This window comes from Nymphalis io, chromosome 22, assembly GCF_905147045.1.
Source record: "Nymphalis io chromosome 22, ilAglIoxx1.1, whole genome shotgun sequence".
NCBI lineage: Eukaryota > Metazoa > Arthropoda > Insecta > Lepidoptera > Nymphalidae > Nymphalis > Nymphalis io.
In genome coordinates this window covers 301,007-323,891 of record NC_065909.1, presented here as the reverse complement: position 1 = coordinate 323,891, position 22,885 = coordinate 301,007, and the positions used below count along the sequence as shown (strand labels likewise).

The window sequence follows — 22,885 nt, the reverse complement described above, 5'->3', positions numbered from 1 at the left end:
AAAATGTTTTCTTTAGTCATATAGTTCGGTGATATGAAATTAAAAGCAAAGCACAAAGCTAAGACTACGACTCAACTGCCAAATCTGTCAAAATAATTAAGTTCTAGGTTCTAGGTCTAAGCCAAGTTGCCTGTGAAAATATTTACTTATAACCTTACGCTTAGATCGTCAATGATATGAAAACGTAGATCTCTGCAAACGGATCGGATATTAGCTAACATACTATCGTGGCTTTTGTAAATGTGGCAACCGTTTATGATATTCAAAAGTTGCTATATATGTATCATTAGAGATATAAAACATTGTGTTACATCAGCTCTGCAGAAGGCGCGGTTCTCTAACCGCGTACGTCTCTACGTAAGACAAGTAACCTAATCTATAAGACACTACATTGTTTGCTTAACAAAGATCAAACAGAACAATTCGCTCAATAAAACGGCGTTCTTTGTTTGTTTAAACACAATCTCTATCATACCTCTTATCCCGTGGTCCTCTCGACATTGACCCGCTCACGGACACCCGCGTCTGCGCTCGCTTCGCCGTAATCAACGTACAACGCGGACTTTGCTCTAGAAGTCAACTAGCATTCATTAACTTAATATATATAAGAAGGCAGGCGATTATATGATCCACCTGATGGGAAGTGATTACGGCTGCAGATTTAAATCACGAAGCGATACATTGTTTTAAATTATGTAATAGATTTGAAGGCATACGAGTACATCAGGAGTCGTACTAAACTAATGTCATCCTGGCCTATAGTGGCGACGGCGGCCGTACCGGAGTCGGAGACTAGTGTTCTAGTTTGTATCCCCAAAGCCATTGCAAAGGCAAAATACTTTATAGTACCGAAAGGCCACCAGGCATTTGAACTGATATATCATAATGGTCCCAGTGCCTGTAATATTAGGGGTCACACTTCATACTGTTTGTTGTTTGGCGATAGAATAATTAACAATAGGGTGTCAACTATAACAAGCCGAGATGGCCTAGTGGTAAGAACGCGTGAATCTTAACCGATGATCGTGGGTTCAAACCCGGGCAAGCACCACTGAATTTTCATGTGCTTAATTTGTGTTTATAATTCATCTCGTGCTTAACGGTGAAGGAAAACATCGTGAGGAAACCTGCATGTGTCTGCCACATGTGTATTCTACCAACCCGCATTTGAGCAGCGTGGTGGAATAAGCTCCAAACCTTCTCCTCAAAAGGGAGAGGAGGGCTTAGCCCAGCAGTGGGACATTAACAGGCTGTTACTGTTACTGTCAACTACACCGGTGTAAATCTTTACTTGATATACTATCAAGTAAAGATTTATAATATTGATGATAAGCACAACCTGTTTCCCGTCTTACGTCCGTTAGGCGTTAGAAACCGACGTGTTCTCGCAGGCAATGAAGGCAAATACTAAATTAATGACTTAACTATCGGGGCTGACTTATCTAAATTTTTACTTCGACTATTAAATCAAACCTGTGAGGATATTGCTTAATTTCCAAAAATAAACCCTCAAAATATATTTAACATACCCCCATGAAAGTGTGTACGCACTCGGCAGGTTTCTTTTTAGTCACATAATGAGGAAACGCAAATAATTAGTGTTATAAAACTGCGACCGGACGTTGCTAAACGTCTTCTTGACTTGAAAAATCCGGTCAGATGCCTTATAGAGGTAAGTATTATATACATATAAGTTTTTGCCACTGCGAGTGAGGTTTTGTAATTTCGTTTAATAAATGCGTATAGTAAATTTCTTTGCCATATCTACTTGATGGTAGAGCTTTGTGCAATCTTCCACCACCACCCGGTACCATACACTAACCACATATTCTACTGCCGTAGCAATACCTAGTATTGTTCGGTTCGAGTGAGACTGAGCAATTGCGGTCAAACAAAGGATATAACATCTTAGTTCTCAAGATTGGTGACGCATTGGCGATGTAAGGAGTTCTTATTGTCTTCTTACAGTGCCAATTTCTATATCGATGGTGATCACTTATGACCATTTTCCCGACCGTCTACCTATTTTATATTAAGAAAAAAAAAGTTTCCAATTTTTAAGTAATATTTTGGTAAACACTTAAAACGTTTAAGATTATTACAGAAATCAAAATGATAAGCATGTTAAGTAGTTCAAAATTGCAAGCGTAGTATTACGATAGTCATCTGGTTAATAGTGGCGGCTCCCGCAACTAGTATATAGTTAGCGGGTGGAATATGAACGGAGTCAAAGCTGTACACTGCGTTGCAATATAGTCGACGAGCTCATTGGGGTACGTGTCCACTGGGCTACGCGTGTTGATCAACTGTTTCAGAATGACGAAAAAAGATATTACATATAAACTGCAAACTTAACAAATAAACACTTCTTGAGAATATTCGAAATATCATATTCATGCAAGAAATTGAACATTGCTGTGTCTTACTTATGAATGTCAAATAATGAATGTTTATAAAATTCGTGAAGCCGTTTCCGAAAACCAAAACATAATGTATTTAACCAAAACATTCACACATAAATACATATAGAAAAACTATTTATTTTCATATATATAGTTGTATTATCGATGTCATAATATAATCACATGCCATCGTCTTTGACCTATTTTTATATGTTTAATGTGATATTACGTAATATGGAAATGGAATATCATGAGTTCGATAATGATGAAGCGATGAGATGGCCTAGTGATTAGAACGCGTAAATCTTAACCGATGATCGTGGGTTCAAGCCCGGGCAAGCATCACTGAATTTTCATGTGCTTAATTTGTGTTTGTAATTCATCTCGTGCTTGACGATGAAGGAGTGAGGTGTGGAAACCTGCATGTGTCTAATTTCATTGAAATTCTGCCACATGTGTATTCTACCAACCCGCATTGGAGCAGCGTGGTAGAATAAGCTCCAAATCTTCTCCTAAAAAGGGAGAGGAGGCGTTAGCCCAGCAGTGGGACATAACAGGCCGTTACTGTACCATTACTGATGAGATGAATTGCTTTTGGTCTGCTCAACTACTCTCTCAGAATCTTATTCAAGCACGTCGCGATACAGTACATTGCTATTCCTTATTATAAATACTGATACTGACATATAATTCGTTTTCGACTATTCCGTTCCACTTAAATGCTACGTTACGTCGTATCACATAATCGCATTTTTAGATCAGCATTTGAACCAGTTGACGACGGTTTGAGCAAATCTATTTCGGGTGCTATGAATTGCACATTGAGAGAGTCGAATCCACGCAGTCAAACGAGGATGGCCCGCGACACTGCACGAGGTATAATGGACTTGGATGTTTTATACAAGTTTTATTGATGTTGACAAGTTAATAGAGATGCCACTCACGTCGAGAGAGACGTGCGTCTCTCGCTATAGCGAGATGCCACTCACGATTATATTGTTCATAAAATATTCGGGTTACAGACGGACAAATGGTTCGTCACACAACAAGTCAGGAGCTGTTTGTTTAGAAATGACATTATAGTGATGATCTAGTTTTGAATTAATCCAATCTTTTCATCTGCGCAGGAGATCAGATGCGTAAAGTTTGTTCGCAAAACACAAGTGTAGGCTCAATTCCCTCGCTGTCGACCTCTTGACACGGCTTGAGAGAAGTTAGTTGCAAGACCAACGGCTGTACACACTTCCGCCTCCTCATTAAAATCCTAAAATTTTTACGGTCCACCACCCACTAGGCAGTCAATGGATTCAGCCTTTTAATCGGCCATAAATGTCAAGTTGAATAACGTTTTGATCTTCATAATGTCCATCCTGGACATCTTACCCCGGTACACGGGACGGACACGTGACTGCGGTCGTATTTAAGCTGTTCTAAAGAGTTACCTACATACCGCGCCATAGCTCAGATATAATCTGCGTATTAAATGAAAATAATGATTATCGCTGCTCGCTGTATATATTTAATAATATTATTTAAGTACGTAAAAACATAAATTACTTTTCCAGAAATTGTGTCGTACATCATAGTTTGAAATTATTATTTTATACAACTATAATTGTAAATTTGGACCTAAAAAATAATCCCGTTGAGTTTCTTTCGACGGTTATTCTCAGGTCTGTTTATTTCCGAATCGGTGGTAGATTTTTGACCGTCAATAAGCAAGTGTAATATTAAAAAGAACGCTAAAAGTATTTAGTGTTGTACTATATACTAGCTATAATTAAAGTAAACACGTATAATTAAGAGCACTCAGCAAAGTTTACTTGTCCAATATAAATGAAGAAGGGTAACCGAACTCGATTACGTGGCTAACTCTCACAGCCACACAATTAACTAAGAAAACGTGAACCGCCTCAATTGCATGTTCAGGAGCGTACGTTCGTTACCTGCAGCAGGTACGAGTAACGAGTTAAGCTAACCATGCTATATACAGAATATATAAACCGTATACGTCACATACATGATACAGATTATTCGGACAGGTACGTGTAACTTGTAATATTCTTATATTAATTATCTTGTAATATTATTGACTGCCTCGTTGGTCTAGTGACTCGATGTAAGGCCGCAGACCCGGAGGTCCTGGGTTCAATTCCCAGGTGGGGCCTATAAAAAGTTATTGGGTTCTTCTGTCAGAAAATTTTCAGTAGCAGCCTGGAAGTTGGAAGTGTGTACACTCCCGTGCCTCGGAAAGCATGTAAAGGCTTTGGTCTGCGCCTGAACTCTTTGCAATCGTGTCGGATTGCCGTCCCATCGGATTATGAGATTTAGGGAATAGAGTGCACTTGTGTTTGCGCGCATACTTGTGCACTATAATATCTCCTGCGTAGTTGGCTAATCTATCTCGAGATTGGCCGCCGTGGCCGAAATCGGTCTGGAGGACATTATTATTATATATATTCCTATTCATTGTTTAGCATCACATCTTATAATTCTTTATATCACTTTGACACTGTCATGTAAATTCAATTTTATTTATTTTTTTCCACGCATTTTCTTTTCCACGTAAGTTTATTAGAAAACATACTTTGTATCCCTATATATTGACTAACTTAGTTGTCCACCTACTAGTAGTCTATCCTTATTATTTGCAGTTTGTTCCTGTTGACTGAATATTTTTACGTCTTTGTCTGTGCCTCGAGTTATTAACTGCACCCATTAGGACTTTAAATCTAGGGAGCAAAACGTTCCAACACGACTTTTGCGTATATTATTAGTGGTTATTATAATTTATATGTTTTACTTTGGTATCATACTTGTTTTGTAATTGTATTATGGAAAATAATTAATATATATCATAGCGGATATTCTTTGTACATGTCGCCAAGTCATAAATGAAGAATTATTATGGTTTTGTCTAAGAGAAAAACAAGTTCACAATGACATACTTTTGTAGAAACATTTTATTTCATGACTCTGCGAACATTAAGGAAAATAATATCGTACAAGTTTCGGAATGTGGTCCACACACACACACACATATGGTTTGCGTGTTGTTCGCTTTGTGCGCAGCTGATAACGAATGTTCCTGAAAAAAATACTCAGTGAACAGTTCTTAAGCCTATGAAACTTTACTTTATCACGCGGCCCTATAATAATTCAAAAAAATATTATTGAAAAATCGTGGTTTTTCTTTTTCGTCTGGTTCTGATTTACTGGTGGTAGAGCTTTGTGCAAGCTCGTCTGGGTAGGTACCACCCACTTATCAGATATTCTACCGCAAAACAGCAGTATTTGTTATTGTTGTGTTCCGGTTTGAAGGGTGAGTGAGCCAGTGTAATTACACACACAATTACGCACAAGGGACATAAAATCTTAGTTCCCAAGGTTGGTGGCGCATTGGCTATATAAGCGATGGTTGACATTTCTTACAATGCCAATGTCTAAGGGCGTTTGGTGACCACTTACCATCAGGTAGCCCATATGCTCGTCCGCCTTCCTATTCTATATAAAAAAAATTATAATAATTTGGCATTATCATTCTTTGTAGCCCGAGGGTCCAGACTATTGAATCTGTTCTTTTTATTTATAAATTTGAATCGCTTTATTACTAAGAATATGTGTAATGTATAATACCAATCTGTAAAACTGATCTGACTCCGACCGCCGCCGGGTTAACCGCCGATTTACTACAGCTATATGAGCTGCGTAGCGATACAACAAACAAGAGCGCTCTAACGTTTACATTGATACGTTTCCATCGTGCTCATTGGTGATCAACCCCGAGGATGAACACGCATTTTGAAGAGCATACGTGTCTAGTATCGACTCGCAGTGTTCTGCGAGAGAGCCGGACTGCGGGCGACCGGTCCTCGAGCGGCAAACCGCCATAAAAACATTTCAGGTTCCTGCCGCGACGTTATTGTCGTTTGTCTCGCCCCTCGCTTGCCCTCTACGACTAGTTCACGGCTCTAGTGATTCTTACAACCTTATCCTTTGCGGGCTTTTTTCTTATCTTATTATTTATTTATTAAAACTTTACATACATCATTACACGACAAGGTTGTCCTGATTCGATAATGCAGCACGATTAATAATATTATGTCAAATATGTTAATACATACATGCTTATGCTATGCATAAGTACATATATTAAAATGTATAAAATATACTCTTTATTGCATGGCATCATTATTAAATCACTTAAAGTAAAGCTTAAAGCTTAGCATACATACATACATAAATATATAGCATATATGATACAGCTATTTTCAACATTAAATATTAACAATATTGTCTTGTTTATTACATTTACTAAGTAATGAACGGTTGGTCTTCGTATACTTTTAACGACCATTTGGTTTAGTAAACACGAAGTAAATACACATCATCGGTAGTTCATTATCCAAATAAGTTACATATATATATATATATATATATATTACTATATCTATATATCATGGCATAAATCTTTCCGAAGGCCTACATTCATATGTCGATGCATAATTTTGATCTTATATGGTTACATCACCATGCAATGGTTATAATTATCGGTTTCTCGAGTGCAGCACACGGCTGTAATGTACATTACATTATTTATTAGATCGTCGGAGAGACTTGAATTGCATACAAACTAGAACCGAACGAAACTCGTCACCACTCATGCAGAACCGATAGAGTGCATCAAGTGGCTACCGAGTTCAGAGTATTGGATATTACAATCAATTACGTCTTAATTATTCATGAACATTTTTTTAAATATAATATACTATTTTGTTCTTTTGTAATATGTAGGGTTGGTTGGTGTTCTACTCGCTGGACCATCTCGACAGTAAAATAATGTTTGCTAAAGTTTCTAAATATGTTTAATAAAATTAAGCAAAATAGTATATTATACTCAGACTTTATGATTAGTTTTAATAAGACCGTTATTAATAAAAAGTGTATAAATGTTAAATTGCTATATTTTAACGAGCATCCGAGTCGAGAAATCCTCGCAACGACTTTGGGGGCTGTTTTTTTAATAACGATTCTTGCATGTACCGCTTACAATCAAGGGCATTCAACCTTCTTTTTTTGTTTTACTCCACTACGTTAGAGCGCTCGACGACTGTGAGTCGACGCTTTTGTAAGTTTAGTCTGTCTCTATTTATTATAATATTTCTAGTTGAGCACAAAGTTCGATGTTCAATTGCCGGATCATATTAGTTTTAAGCAGGATCCGAATATCTCGGTGAGCACATGTAATACACGTGTCCTGTCTTTTACCAAATGGTCTCTATTGCGAAATTGCGCCATTACCGCCATTTCCGCAGTCGGGGACCGAGCGCGGAGTTTCATAATCACGCTTCAAATTACATTGTATATGAAACGCCAAAAATAATACGATCCTGATAATAGACGCGATAATGTTGTACACAAGGTATATATGTATGTAGAACGGTATGCAGTGTATAGTAGATATCGCTGCGATACATGATCTCGTAGCTCACCTTATACGCAAAACGATTTCCATCTGTTCCCTACAAGTCGTTCTGAACGAATCGTTAACACCTTATTGTTGTTGGATATTTAAGTGCAGAACGATAACGACATACGCAGATGTTTGTGATACTAACCGGGAGGGATCGGATGTCGGTGCCCTTCGAAGAGCGGTGTCAAGGACGAACTGATAATAAATATGAAACCGACAATAGAGACAATTAATTATGTATTTCCTAGTTTTACAGTAACTCTCGCTCGTAGGAATTTGCGCAAACCCTTCCGCAGAGAAACCACGCAATCAAAATCAAAAATATATCTCATTCAAATAGATTCTTTTAAATAATTTTGTATCGTAATTTTTAAATTTAATGCGACCATATCGTTTCAGTAGTACAACCGGAAAAACGTCAGAAGGTTCTATTGCTTTGTTTCGGTTCCGGTAAAGACTGAACAACTAACGCAATTACTGGGCCGATGAGCAAACATGCAACCTGATCCTAACAGGTCACAATCGCCCATAAACTCGCTCTGTGGGACGTGCAATAATCCACTCCTCACACCGTCAATGAATCACCAGTCTAAGATGTTAAATACTTCGTGTTTGTTATTACATTAGTTCACGCCATTCACCCCCCACATGTTCGAGACGGCCCACTCGTTAGGGCAGGTGTATGTGCGATGCACTTTCGTGCAAGGACCACTAAATTTTCGTGTGCGTAATTTATGTTTATAATACATCTCGTGCGAGAGGATAAAGTTCCCTTCATGTTCTTTGGAAACACCAACTTTGTGGAAACATCGTGAGGAAAATCTGCATGTCTCGGATGAAAATCTGCAACATTTGTACCCAATTACCCAATTACATTGAGGCCTCGTGGGGGAGAAGGCCTGTCCAACAGTGCGACATTTATATGCTGTCAATTTGACTTAGCCTATAACGAATTGGTAAGTATGTAGGTAGTACTTTCCATCCAGCTGCACAATGCACTACCGTCAAAAATAGTTTCATTGCGTTAATACATGATGATAATAACAAAGCAAAATTAAGGATAAAAATACAAAATTACAAATAATTTATTAAATTATGAAAAATAATTTCGAGTTTAAGTGAAAATGTCGATATCTATAACCATTCCAATCAAGAGTCAAGATAAACAAACATTAAATTTACATATTCCAAATACAGCAGAGGTAATCGCTTACAACTCTTTGTATTATGCACTAAAAACAGCTGTTGATAATACACACATTCTTATTTATAATGCAACACTAATACACTTAACTACTACTTACATCCACTTTCATTTTGCTTCCATAATTCAAAACGCCATTTTGTCGCAAATCCATAAATAATACCATAGATTATTCAAGATCTCGACCAATGATATCGCCTCGATTCAATGTCAAAGTTGTTTATTTGTCTTTATTCGTCGCGTAGTTGGAATAGGATGTCCGTCGATTCAGCACTCGATGAACGAACAGAATTGTATTTGTTAAACTTTTATACTTGTACTTTTATCAGAATTTTGGTTTTATGTTGTTTTGACAAAATATATACACCGTTATACAAGCGCTTCATGTTTACAAGGGCTATTCAAACGTACGTATGTTAAACGACTACGTATGTAATCAGTACACATATCATGATGACAGACAATAGCGTTTTGGCGATTAACATCCGGCGGGGGTTATTATATTACATTACAAGACTCTAAAAACTAACTTATATGTACCAGTACTAATTCAAGCAAAGAATCTTTCGTTTTAAAATAATCTAAATTGTCGCCGTAAGGATTGAGATAAAATAGCGATCAACCCACAATACAACGACCTACCACATTATATCGGTGAAAGTGCAATTCGCAATGCAAGTGCGGGCTAGCGTGTAGGTAGCGATGCCTACGGCCTGCCGGCAGCCGCGCGCGCCTCCACCTGACTCCTTTAGATCTTATCTGACGATATCCCTCAGCAACGATATGGCTTACCTACTCAGTCATTACTACCGGCGTAAATGCCAAAGGTGAACATCAGTATATTATAAATATTAGGTTACGTCGCATACAACGTAGTGTTGTAAAAAACGAAGATAGATTATGGGGAGTATTAAAAAGCTAATTTCGTGAGAGGCAGTCAATGTTAACGAAATTTTCCTTTCGCCGATGAGATGGGTTATTTGCAGCAATGCACGTCCTGAACACTCTTACGGCGCGTCTATTCTTATACTCTTAACTAAGAATCGTAAAGTCAAGTCAAGCCACCGGTTCATGAAGATTAAGGATATCAAACATTGCACTGTGGCTGTCTTCCTTTAGACATACATACATTAGACATTCACTATACAAAAGATATAAAATCTTGTAAATACAAATTAATCACGTTAAACACCTGGATCATTGCCGCTTCATTTAATAAAAAATTGTATACTTTTATTTAATTGGCATGTCCACGAAATTAATGCTAGGGCTAAGACAAACAATTATAATATTTTTTTACTTGTTAGGGAAAAAGATGCTGTCCCATTAGCAATGTATGTATGTCTGTACGCTGCCGCCCGCTTACATCTGCACGTCTGTTATTTTACCTATAACATTTTTTATGTAGAATTTTAAATAATTATAAATACTAAACTTGTTACGTATTTTGATTTTTGATTATATTTATGTCACAATCACACACAAAATGATTTATTTATTCAAACAGACTACATCAGGAGCTAATCCTACATTATTAACCACCTAGGTATTAAATAAAATACTAATAATAAAGAATTTATTATTTCTTAACAACGAAATATAGAAATAAATTACTGACCAGTGTGCAAAATCGGAAGTTCAGCCACAACCGACCCTGCTACCACGAATACTGCCAGGGCGGCTTTAATAAAGGCCGACATAGTCGGCATCTCAGCGTCCAGCATCCTTATGATTGCACAAACATCGCTACCCTCGCTCACTTTACTCCTTCGACGATAAAAGATATATAACAAAGTTAATAATACAGCACATCACATAAAATTAGTATTCATCTACAAGCAACGCAGACGGCGATCCCCTCGCATATCAACCTGTAGAGGCTTCACACTCCCGGTTTCACTCACAAACCGCACTTTTAATACATAAATAATTCCGCGTGCTCCTGGGAAGTTATTGACTGAGAAAGATCAAAATACTTTGTGAAAATGTTATAAAATTGACACGAAGCTAAAAATTAATTACTAATAAGCTTTTAAGTATGTATTTGCAGTGTTATTCAGCTTTCGGCAAAAACATAAATAAAACACAGCGCTCCGCCGTTCACGCAACTCACAGTACGCGCACCTCTAACAACCGTTTGGAGGACACTAACACAGATTATAAAATGAATAACACTCTTTCGTTTCTTTTTTGGCAATAACGTTCATCATTAATAGTACGCAAATGAATTGTGCGTTTTACAAAATTGTATTAAAGCAATTATATATTTCTTAAATATAATTCTAAGTGAATATAAATACAAAATGTAATAAGTAATTTTATATATATGTATGTATTTAAGTAAAAATTCAAAAAAAAAAAATATCGACAATAATGAAGTAATCTCTTGTTTTTATTTCTATTTTCACCAATAATTTAGTCTTATTGTATAGTTTTGCTTTAATATGAAATGCTTTTTTACATGAGTGGTTATAAGTTTTATTATTTTTAGTTAAATAATAACGCCAGATCTTAAAATTTAGTGATAATTATTGACATGAGGATTACATAAACGATAAAAAATGTGAATATTCGTTCATTTCTATGCAGGATATAAAATACTTTAGTTGAATTGAAGCAATATCTATGTAACGTGATTACGATAAAGAATACGGTAAAATTTATATTGCAAACCGGTGTAGCTTTAAATTTAATTTAATATTGTAAAATAATTACGAGAAAATGATCGCAAGAGCCTACTTGAATAAAGTATATTTTTATTTAATTTTACATTGGTACGTTTTATATTTCTAGTGACTTCCCATGAAATAGAAGTATCTCTCATACGTTATATGTTGTCTGCGGTGATTTTATTTAAGCTATTACTATTTTGTTTTTTAGACTTCATAGTTGCTAAGCGTTTAATTAAAATTGATTTATCAAAAATTTTTGAAATTTATTTTCTTGTTTTAAAAATCTTTACTGAATATATTTTTGACGTTTCACATTAGCTAACTTCTGTTGAGATAAACTAAACGTCAGACGAATAAAAATTTCTTTAGTTTTTGACGTTTTAATAACATAAATATTTTAATACTGCAATTTTTAATTGCATTATAGAGAAATATACAATTGTTGAGTAAGTTACTATATAGATGTTACCAAACCATTTATATTAAATACGAATATGTATTTACATTATTTTGTAATTATGTAATCAGTTAAGGTTAGTTTCGACTTTTGACTAATTTTTTAACTCTTGGCGCAGACATGGGTGGTCATGGACACGAGCCACCGTATACCATACCCAAGTATACGGAGTTTCAGATTAAGGGTATCCCTCAGCTCCAGGAATTAGAAGAGGCACTCGCTCGGAAAGGATTAAAAGACCCATGGATCAGGTAAAACTTGGCTTATTGAATTGATATCTTTAAGTTTTAGAGTAGATTTAGACCTGAAATTCAAAAGAATTTAATTAGACGTGAAAAGTTAGATTTGAATAACATAGAACTACTCCATCTCAACCTGTTAATGTTGAAAAATCCGCTTAAGGATTTATTTGTCTCACTTGTTTATGTACTCTACGGCTGGGTAAGTGTCTTGTCCAAGACAAGATGTAGTATAGTAAGAATAAGAAATGTTCATCAGTTTTTCACCCTGGAAGACTGCTTACTCCAAACAAATGGATATTGATTATTAAGATATTTTTCTTTGTTAAACTTCTTTAATGTTCTATGGGAAATATATACATTTACACAGAATTTTGGATATTTTGTAACTGTATTTTTATTTTTGCTTTTGTTAGTTTATATCTTATTGGTGTTAATATTGAAAAAAGATATAATTAAAAAGCTGTGATATTTATCAGACTAATAATACTTTTCAGGAATGAGGCCTGGAGGTATCACCCTGGATTTGGCACTCGCTGGCAGCGTGCACGAAAACTGTTCTTCAGAGGTTTGCCCCTTGGGATTGCACTCACTGCGGCAACAGTTGCCTATGATAAATTAACTGCAAAGGAGGGTCATGGTCATGGTCACCACTAAAAAGTTTAAATTAGTAAAGTAACAAATGTATGTACTATGTTTAGTTACAAACAATAGCAAAACATGTTCAATAATATAAATAGCATAGAAATTATGTTAACAATTAATTAATAAAGTATCTTACTTTTAAATACCCATCAGCTTACATTATCCTTGTACATGGAAACAAGACTATTCCTATAATAAAATTGCAAAAGGATTTTTTTTTTATTCAGTCTGATCTTTGGTTAACAATCAAGTCACAAATTAGATGAACTTATTTTCTAGTTCCCATACCTAACATAAGCAATATACAGCTTGCTTAAGAAATTCTATGTGCGGTCACCATGGGATGGGAAAAGGATAAATTAATAACACAGTTATTTGCAAAATATAATTTTATTTAAAAGAATAATATAAAACTACTCTAACCTTTATGTTGATCTTGGCTTCAAATCATCATAACAAGGCCTTAAGAAAAGGAAGCTTTTCTTGTTTGGATTGTGATGCTCGTAACCCTGAAGGAAAGGAGAGAAGAGTGTAGACACAATAGGGAGCTGGTTTTCAATGCATTTATTGTCACAAACTCTTAAATCATTAACTCTATGTATCACAAATATGATTCTGAATATAATGATGTCCTCTTACTTAATTTCATAATTCAATTTCTCTTTTATATTCTCCAGGACCACTCTCAGTCCCATAAAACTGCACAACTGTTTGCATAAACACAGATGCACTCTTTATTCCAATAGGATTGATAGGCAAAAGTATAATTATAGGACCAACAACTTTACATTTCCCGGTTACTAATGAGAAATTATTTACAGAAAAATAATTTATAACACTCGACCCAGGGTTCAAACCCAGAGCGTCACGGCTACCGTGCGACGGCGATCCCGTGGCGCTCCTCGTTAAAACGGAAAGGGTATTGCTGGGTATTCCGATGTTCGGGTCGCACTCGGCGCCTTGGACACTGGCGAGCCCCACATACCCTCCCCTCCCACTGTTCCCGTGGAGGAAACGCATAACGCGTTTTTCGATACCAGCGATAAAAAAAGGGTTCAAACACAAGGTTATATGACACTTGACTAATGAGGGACAGACTAACGCCTAATATTCTGTTCTACAGAGGTGGTTATATAGGGTCACACAACAACAAGCTGTACAAAGCACTCACCTTTGGCAAGTAATGATGTATACACAGGATGTATAATTTACTAGAAAACAAGGTTCGGAACAAAATAATTAACGCACCTTAGACCAGTCATATCCTACAGCATATGCAAATATCTGGCCATTGTGGTTGAAGGCGCATTTGGTGAGGGGCTGGTCGATGATTTCGGAAGATTTGAGTTTGGTTCGCGCGTCCTTGTCCCAGAAAGAGAAGGAGCCATCCGAGCCTACCGTAGCTAGTGTCCCGTGGGTTGGGTGGAATGCTATGTCGTTAACAGCGTAGATATCCTGTATCAAGCAATAAATAGCTCATTATACAAAGTATATAGTGTAGTTTGAAAAATGAGCCAAAGGATTACAAATGTGTGTCTCACAATTCATCTCTAAATTATATCAATGTGTGTATCGGTAACCTGATAGCCCCCAGTGGTGCCGGCGGAACGGTGGCACTTGAAGGTGAAGTTGTCCTTGGGGTTGGTGGGGTTGACGTACTGGATAGCCACTCGGCCTTCGACGCTACCGAGCGCGAAACCGGTGGGCTGTTTGGTCTTCTTGTCACGGAAGATGGCGATGCAACGGTGCTGGTACTTGAGCGGAGATTCCACGCGCTTGAACTCCGCGGGCTTGCCCTCCAGTGTGTACAGGCAGATGCCACGGTCCGCTGTGCCAACCACCGCCATGGGATAATCCTGTTACATGGACAAATATAATAAACAGTTGTGAAGCCTGTATAGTGCTTATGATTAGCAGGTGCTGTAAGATTCGTAAGCACTATACGGGCAAATATTTCTCAAAAAGTACTGTTCCAAAGAGTAAATAGCAATATTATAGGAAACATATATGGAGAAAGAAAAATTTAATTGTACGCATTCTTTAAGCTTGTGAGTCTTATCACTGTGAAAACAGACCAACCCAATAACCCAAAACTGTTTAAAGGTAAAAGACCCTGACCCAGGGTTTGAATCTAAAGCTAGATATATAAGACCAACAATGCAGTAAATTGTCTTCAACTGTATGAGTATATTGCCTACAGAGTGTATACTCACAACATCAGCACAGTAGCACTTTTCATTCAAGTTCATGGTCATTATCGGCATTGCACTTCGGGTATCCCAGAACTGGAACGAAGACATTAATATATAAAACTTCAAGAAGCCAAGAAACCAAAACTTTATCCTCAAGAATGCAGATAGGTTATTGCTCAAGATATTATAATAATATAATAAATGGGACAGTTAAGGGTATAGATGGATAGACATATGCCACCTGATTAAGTACATATAGTGTAGATATTTATAGCCTATATATAGGTGTATCATTACCACCAAATTAAGTGTTTAGTGGTGTTAAAGACTTGACAATTTGAAGATGAAGATTGATGATGCAATATAGAAGAAGTTTGTTATTTACTCAGTGTTTTTTTGTCAATTTTCTTTTTTTTCATATCTTATATTAAAATTGATAGCTTCATCATAATTTTCTTCTAAATCAACTATTTAATGTTAATGTTTAGAAAAAGTAAACATACATACCTTAAGAGTTTTATCCCAGGAGGCAGTCATAAGGCATGTGTAGTTTGGGGCTTTGATCCAGTGGCAGGTTTTGATAGGAGCATCATGAACTGCCACCTATAATTAAAATAATTTTTTGAGAGCATTGAACTGTCTGTCAGCTATTAGTATTAAACGTCTATACTAATTTTATAAAGCTGAAGAGATTATTTGAACAAGTTAATGTCAGGAACTAGTAATCTGATTTGAAAACACCTTTCAGTATTAGATGGCTCTTTAATTGAAAAAATTTAAAGACTTTAATATAAGATTACACTACAACCCACTTGGGCAGAGCAGTAACCTTAGAGATTGGGGGAATTGCATAGACCAGAGTTCAGTGAGATATTGCTATATTTAATAATAGTCAAGATGGCCCAGTAGTTAGAACATGTGAATCTTAACCGATGATCATAGGTTCAAACCCGGGCAAGCATCACTGAATCTTCATTTTTTTTTTTTTTATAGAATAGGAAGGTGGACGAGCATATGGGCCACCTGATGGTAAGTGGTCACCAAACACCCTTAGACATTGGCATTCTAAGAAATGTCAACCATCGCTTATAGCCAATGCGCCACCAACCTTGGGAACTAAGATTTTATGTCCCTTGTGCCTGTAATTACACTGGCTCACTCACCCTTCAAACCGGAACACAACAATATCAAGTATTGCTGTTTTGCGGTAGAATATCTGATGAGTGGGTGGTACCTACCCAGACGAGCTTGCACAAAGCCCTACCACCAGTAATGTCTTCATGTCTTAATTTGTTTTTATAATTTATCTCATGCTTGACGGTGAAGGAAAGCATCATGAGGAAACCTGCAAGTGACAATTTCACTGAAATTTTGCCATTTGTGTATTCCACCAACCCGCATTAGAGCATCATGGTGGAATAAGCTCCAAAACCTTCTCAAAAAGGAGAGGTCTTAGCTCAGCAGTGGTACATTTACAGGCTATTACTACCTGCAATGTTTGATTCGCAGCAAGGTCCCAACATTTTACAGTCTTATCTGCAGACGCCATAAATACTTTAGAACCATCCTGAAACAAGCATATATTACCATAATTTTATTTTACCTTAACAATGCTTAAGATCAGTAAAAGCATACATAGTGACTGAAATTACTCTACTTTAAATTGCCAAATAAACAAATATATATTCCTGGGCTTTGTACAACCCTAGTAGTCTAGACACTGCTGACTTCTCTATTTCATCATTCTATCATCAAATGTATTGCATATGAGGGATAAAATAGTTCACACGGTGCCAGGACATTGACAGTATAAAAGCATTCTCTCACACTGTCGATAACCTGGTGCCGTGGTTAACGGTGGATTTACAGGTATATACTGACATCATGCCAAGCAACATCCAGTATTGGCCCGTCCATGCTTTGTGCTGCTTTGGGTACTGTTTTGCCGGAAGCTTCGACCTCCCAGCATCTCGCCTGTTAATGTAATAATAATAAAGATTTCATAGATTTTATATGTACAAAATAATAGTAATTCGGTAACTTTTTCGAAACATACTCTGCAATCCCAACTACCAGCTACGAGGAATGTCTGCGGTACCGAGGGAGGTGAAAATTCCATCGATGCTACGGTATCCTCAGGTGGTGAAGTTACTTCTACATCCTTATTTGGATTGCTACCACCGCCGCCGATTTGATTGAACATATTAAATAAGTATTTATTTTATTGACGCTTCACAAATAATAACAGTTTTTTAAAATTATAACCTATATAATACTACCACCAGTTAAATTTAAATACAAATGACTAGTTCTCCGTTACAAGAGTTTTAGTAATGAAATAATATGTATTTCGATTGCAAGTTATATACGTTATATATTTCTGTCGTATTTTCTGTGTATTAATCACTTATTAACAAATTGCTGCAAAGCGGCTATAATTTGGACACTTGTAAATAAACTATGTTATCTGTATTAAATAAAAAAGTCAATTATGCAAGTTGCATGATGTGAAATCTTTTGGTTTAGCTTTTAGATAACGATTTATTTTGTTTTTCTTACATATAATTTTTTTAATTAAATATGAAAAGTAGGTATCTAATTATTTTATTAATAATAAATTTACAGCGACTCGATGAAGACTCGCGCATGAGGCATTGTCACAGAATAAAAGCTGCACACTCGTGTAACTTCTTAACCATCCACATTATGAATAAAAACTATTTTTTGTTCTAATCAAAGAATTATGTTTATATATTGGCCTTTTCCAACAAATTTCTATTCTAATTATTGACTATGACTATCACCACCTATGGATACCTGCAACATGGGAAGCCTTACAGGTGCGTTACTGGCCTTTAAGAAATTAGCAAGCTCTTTTCTTGAAGGTGTGATATCGGTTCGAAAAAGGCGTTGGCGAAAGCTGTTTCGCCAACGCCTGTGTGTGTGTGTGTTTGTTGTTGTGCGAGGTAGGAAATGTCTTAATATTGTTTTGGATTTTTAGATATCGAGGTGGTGAGGATGGAATTTAAAATTCAGGCGCGATGTCTAATCTAAGCAATTTCCCAGAACATTCCTCTTAATGTATGCAATAATGTATGCAATAGCAATGTGATCCGACATCTCTACGCATATTCAAAGAACAAGCCGATCGACTTAAGATTGGTAAGAAATTGATCGAAATGACAATGTTTCAAAACTCTGATATATTTATGTAATTTAATTTTCCATAAAGATTTTATTATATGAATGTTGCTATTTGTATTCATTGAATCCTTATAATATTTATTTTATTCAATAAACAGGCAAGCACAAAGAAACAAAATATTTTAGTTGTGGGCAACCCTGATAACAGCTGATGCTCAATATCTATACCTGACTTGTACCTGTCAAAATTGTGTGTGTTACAACTGACAGTCGTCAAACATGAATTAAATCATAATTCTTATAAATATTTTTTTAGTTCTTTTATAAGCATTTTGTAGAATAAATATAATATTCACATTTTTATTTTCACGTATAGAGTAGACTACGTTCAAATTAATTTACCATTGCCAGCAATTTGAGTTTAAGCAGAATGAGTAGCACAGAATATGTTCAAATTAAAGATTTGAAACCCGGTATGAAAAACATCAATGCCATCTTCATAGTATTAGAAGTGGGACCGCCAACGCTGACGAAGGAGGCACGCGAGGTGCGCACATTGCGCGTTGCCGACGCTTCGGCGTCCGTCAATTTATCGGTTTGGGACGAGCCCGGAGCGTTGCTGCAGCCGGGTGACATCGTACGCCTCACGCGTGGCTATGCTTCGCTCTGGCGATCTGCGCTTACTCTGTATTCTGGTAAATCCGGGGATATTCAGAAGGTGGGAGAGTTTTGTATGCTTTTCAATGAGCAAGTTAACATGAGCGAGCCACAACCTGCTCCACCGCCAGTTGTAGCCGCACCGCCTCCTGATCGTACAAACGGTGCGCACGCTCCAGCTCGCAACTTGGTTCAGACTTCACAGCCTTCAGCGCCGGGCACACAACAGATGCCACCAAAAAATGAACGTTTCTCCCAAAACAACCAAGAACATAATAATAAACATAATAACCAACATAAAACTTATGTCCGAGGGAGAGGTCACCAGCGTGGTAACAATAGAAGATAACCTATTAGAAATAAGATGAATAATTAAATATTATAATAATTAAAAATAAATGTCACGGTCAAAATTAAAATTAGTATTGAGTCATAATTAAATTTTTCTTTGCTTTAATGTATAAAACTGTCATCAATCACAACTAAATATCAAATATGAATTTTAAGTATGCATTTACTGTAGCAGTAATTTCAGAAATATTTTTTAATGTATTAAATGCAGAACACTAATCTTAATGAAGTTTCTAATTTAGGCATAGTCTAAGTTTTCATTTGTTGTTTTCCTTCTGTTCTGATAAGAACAAATGTATGTTGTGTAATGCCTGTGTCACACATGCCGGTAGCTTATTGGGTAGGAGCAAGTCAGCATGCTGGCTACAATGGCAATCTAGCATACAAGCTCCTAGCAAACCCATCTTACACAATATTATCTTGCAATTACTTGGCATGGTGTGCAATCTACAGGCATTCTACATAGGTCTTAAGAAAGGAACTTGACTAGCTGATTTACTTTATAGACTGACTCTAGTTAGTCTATATGTAATGCATAATGTAATTGTATTTTTATATTACTTTGTAAGAGAATACAAAAATGTTACATTTTGTTTGTATGGTATTCTTTGTTAAGCAAAAGAGATTGTCAGTGACCAGGAATCTTATAAAGCTCATTTTATTTTATACAATCTTTATTAAAGTATGGAGACAATTATATATCATTGTCTGCTTTCTTTTTGTCTAAGGAAATAAATATCATGTGAATAATTTTGTAAATAAAGTTTTTAAAAGAATCCCTTCGATTTTCTATCCGCATATATATAGCTTTTTTTTGTACTCACAACTGTTTTACAGCCAGCTACTCGAATTACAAGTCGATACGTATTTCGTCCATATGTCTTACGATTCGGCTCTGACTCGTTATTTCTTATGAAAATAATTAAATTGTTTGTAGATTTTTATTTTATATAAGTACCAATATAGTTTATTTTACAAGTGTAATTAAGTATACCTTACATTAAACAATTATTTATTGTTTTAAGCGTTGCGAATTAAATTTTAAAACTAAGGTCTATGTATTTACCTACTATGTTTTCAATAGATTTCAAATAATAATTTTATAATAATTAATTTGAGGCGACAGTTAATCGATCATGCTTTTAAGATCACTTTACTGTGGTAATTATTCAATAAACAGACAGAATCAAAAAAATACTCGGAGTAACTCTAGACTGACACTTAAGATGGAAAGAACAGATATCAGTGATAAGTGGACGTTTTAGAAAATCAACCAACATTAAAACTCGGCGGTATGTTTGTGATTTAAATCTTCCGATTTCCATTTATTTCGCTTTTGTCACTTCTTGTTATGTTGTAGAATTTCTGTATGGTATCTTGCACCACGCAAGTAAAATTGCAATGCTTACACTAGAACGAGCTCAGAGAGGGATTGTGAAGGTACCGTTAAAGATTATTAATATTAAACTGGCCATTTTTATGATTGCAAAATTTGGACCTATAACTAGACCTGACCTACAACTGACAGTATCCGTTTTCTAGTTTAAGTATATATCGTCAAAACATTTTCATGGCCAAAAATTGCATCTCGAAAAGTAATAATTATTACTCTTTATAATGAATAAATATGAATACAACATTGACCCTGAACGGTTTCGCAACAGTTTGTTTATCAACTACAGCTAAGCGACCGATATTTTGACATACTTACCTCTAAACTCTGTTTCGTTTAATACGAGTTACTAGTAGGGAATCAAACCATTTCTTTAATTTCTAAACTGCTGATAAAGATTTTCGACGATTGTAACTTTTTTATTTATAATGTATTGTTAGTTTGATAAAATAATCATACTGTAATTTAAAATAACTATTGAGCATTTTGTAAAGAATAGCCGTGCCCATTAAAATAAGTCTGCATTATGAAAAGAATTTAATAAGTTATAATTTATATTATTGTCATATTTACTACAAAACGTGATTTTTGCTTGTTTATTTTTTATATTGTATATTTAAATATTTCGTACTTTTATTATTTAGTAGCTCTATTTTGACTACCGGTTCCGAAAAATATTATATTATGATTAGTCAGTTGAGTAATAGCAAGAGGCTCGCATTGTTTGGTTTTTTAAAAAGAGGAACGGTAGTTTTTGAGGTGTAAAACAAATTGTATTACCACTGTGGATAATATTGAGTTATATTAAAATAATAAAACTGTTAAGACGGAGAAGAATGTTTGAATTTTAATTCCTTCGAAATTAAGAAAGTTTACAGTATAATGGGAATCTTTTTAAGGTCCGTCTGTCTTCGTAAGATTTAAGCTGTTTCCGACTCGATATCAATAGCGAGATCACCTTCTTTTTCCTTGAGGAGAGACCCCTCAGTCTCTTCTATATATTTTTTTAATCTAACGAAAATATATTTTTTTATTGTTAAACTTAGTTTGTAGTTAACCAACTATAAAAAATCAGATTATAATTCCTTTTGAAAAGACATGAACTGACTCAATAAGTCAATAAGTCAGTAAGCCCTTGCTCATAATTAGGTATCCTGCTATCCTTGGACTAATACCTGATACTATGCGGTGATAACGTATACAGTTACATATATTGAAAAAAATATGAAACAAAAATATATATTGAAGAAGATTTTGAGTTGGTATGAGCATTCATATTCAAATTTTATTTATCGCGAGCTTGGCTTTACAACGGTTTAATGAAATAAAATCAGACAAATTTTGACTTTCAGCAAACATTTTTTTTTAATGTTACGTTTACTTAAAATAACTCGTAATATTTAAAAACTAGTACTTTGCGAATTAAATTCGTGTCAAGTTGAAACATTTAATTACAATAGTGACGAAGTTGGCGACTAATGCGCCCCATACGGCCCCAAGATGATGACTAATAAAATGCATTTGTACCTATATTAACAAAATGACAAATAAATGTGTTGTTCTTATTAGTTATGTACCTACCTACTCGTCCTAATAATAACCTAAGAAGGTAGTTGTTATATTTTTTGTTTTTGTATAAATACGAAATGTTTAAGGATGTGGCTTTTGACATTAAAATTTCATCTTAATATTAGGTCCTTACATATGAAATTAGCGTTTTGTCGTACTGACATCTTTGTTCTGAAATATCTCCTCTTTGGTTAAGAAATCCGAATTCAAATTTATAAATTCATTTAGCTGGTACATTTGAGTTTTAAAAACAGTTATTAATTTGTTTTTTCCTCATAATTTTTTTTGGCGTTGCTTATTACCGCACAATGGAAAACATGAAATGTCGGTATATTTACAAGTACGAGTTTTACCGTGGCACCAGTGTTGCAGAAAGAGCTCGAAGGATTAATGATATGTACGGCGCTGGTGCCGCAAAAGAAAGCACGGTACATTTTTGGTTTCAACGTTTTCGTTCTGGAAATTTCGACTTTCAGAATCAACCCCG

The 22,885-nt window shown here is 35.5% G+C and overlaps 4 protein-coding genes across 4 annotated transcripts in view; 2 read left to right on the top strand and 2 right to left on the bottom strand.

The window, feature by feature from the left end:
- The window catches only part of LOC126777308 (prolow-density lipoprotein receptor-related protein 1-like), a gene marked incomplete at its 3' end in the record, with an annotated part of 39,514 nt that extends 28,310 nt beyond the window's left edge, over positions 1–11,204 (bottom strand). The window contains exon 1 of the mRNA XM_050500312.1: positions 10,698–11,204. Within this exon, the coding sequence (XP_050356269.1) occupies positions 10,698–10,803 (106 nt within the window). The remainder of the gene's footprint in view (positions 1–10,697) is intronic.
- Positions 11,205–12,071: 867 nt separating this feature from the next.
- Positions 12,072–13,303, top strand: LOC126777131 (NADH dehydrogenase [ubiquinone] 1 beta subcomplex subunit 3). Its single transcript, XM_050500029.1, has 3 exons — positions 12,072–12,197; positions 12,327–12,459; positions 12,945–13,303. The coding sequence occupies exons 2-3, from the start codon at positions 12,329–12,331 to the stop codon at positions 13,102–13,104; spliced, it is 291 nt and encodes a 96-aa protein (XP_050355986.1). The 5' UTR covers positions 12,072–12,197; positions 12,327–12,328; the 3' UTR covers positions 13,105–13,303.
- Positions 13,304–13,463: 160 nt separating this feature from the next.
- LOC126777093 (protein Rae1) lies at positions 13,464–17,720 on the bottom strand. The gene is made up of 8 exons (XM_050499983.1): positions 17,341–17,720; positions 17,166–17,258; positions 16,774–16,851; positions 15,792–15,887; positions 15,306–15,377; positions 14,673–14,948; positions 14,341–14,547; positions 13,464–13,601 (listed from the first exon to the last, which is right to left on the bottom strand). Exons 1-8 carry the CDS (start codon positions 17,485–17,487, stop codon positions 13,518–13,520), a joined length of 1,053 nt encoding a protein of 350 aa, XP_050355940.1. The 5' UTR covers positions 17,488–17,720; the 3' UTR covers positions 13,464–13,517.
- Positions 17,721–18,686: 966 nt separating this feature from the next.
- On the top strand, positions 18,687–20,214 carry LOC126777116 (SOSS complex subunit B homolog). Its single transcript, XM_050500013.1, has one exon. The coding sequence runs from the start codon at positions 18,859–18,861 to the stop codon at positions 19,432–19,434; it is 576 nt and encodes a 191-aa protein (XP_050355970.1). The 5' UTR covers positions 18,687–18,858; the 3' UTR covers positions 19,435–20,214.
- Positions 20,215–22,885: the final 2,671 nt, after the last annotated feature.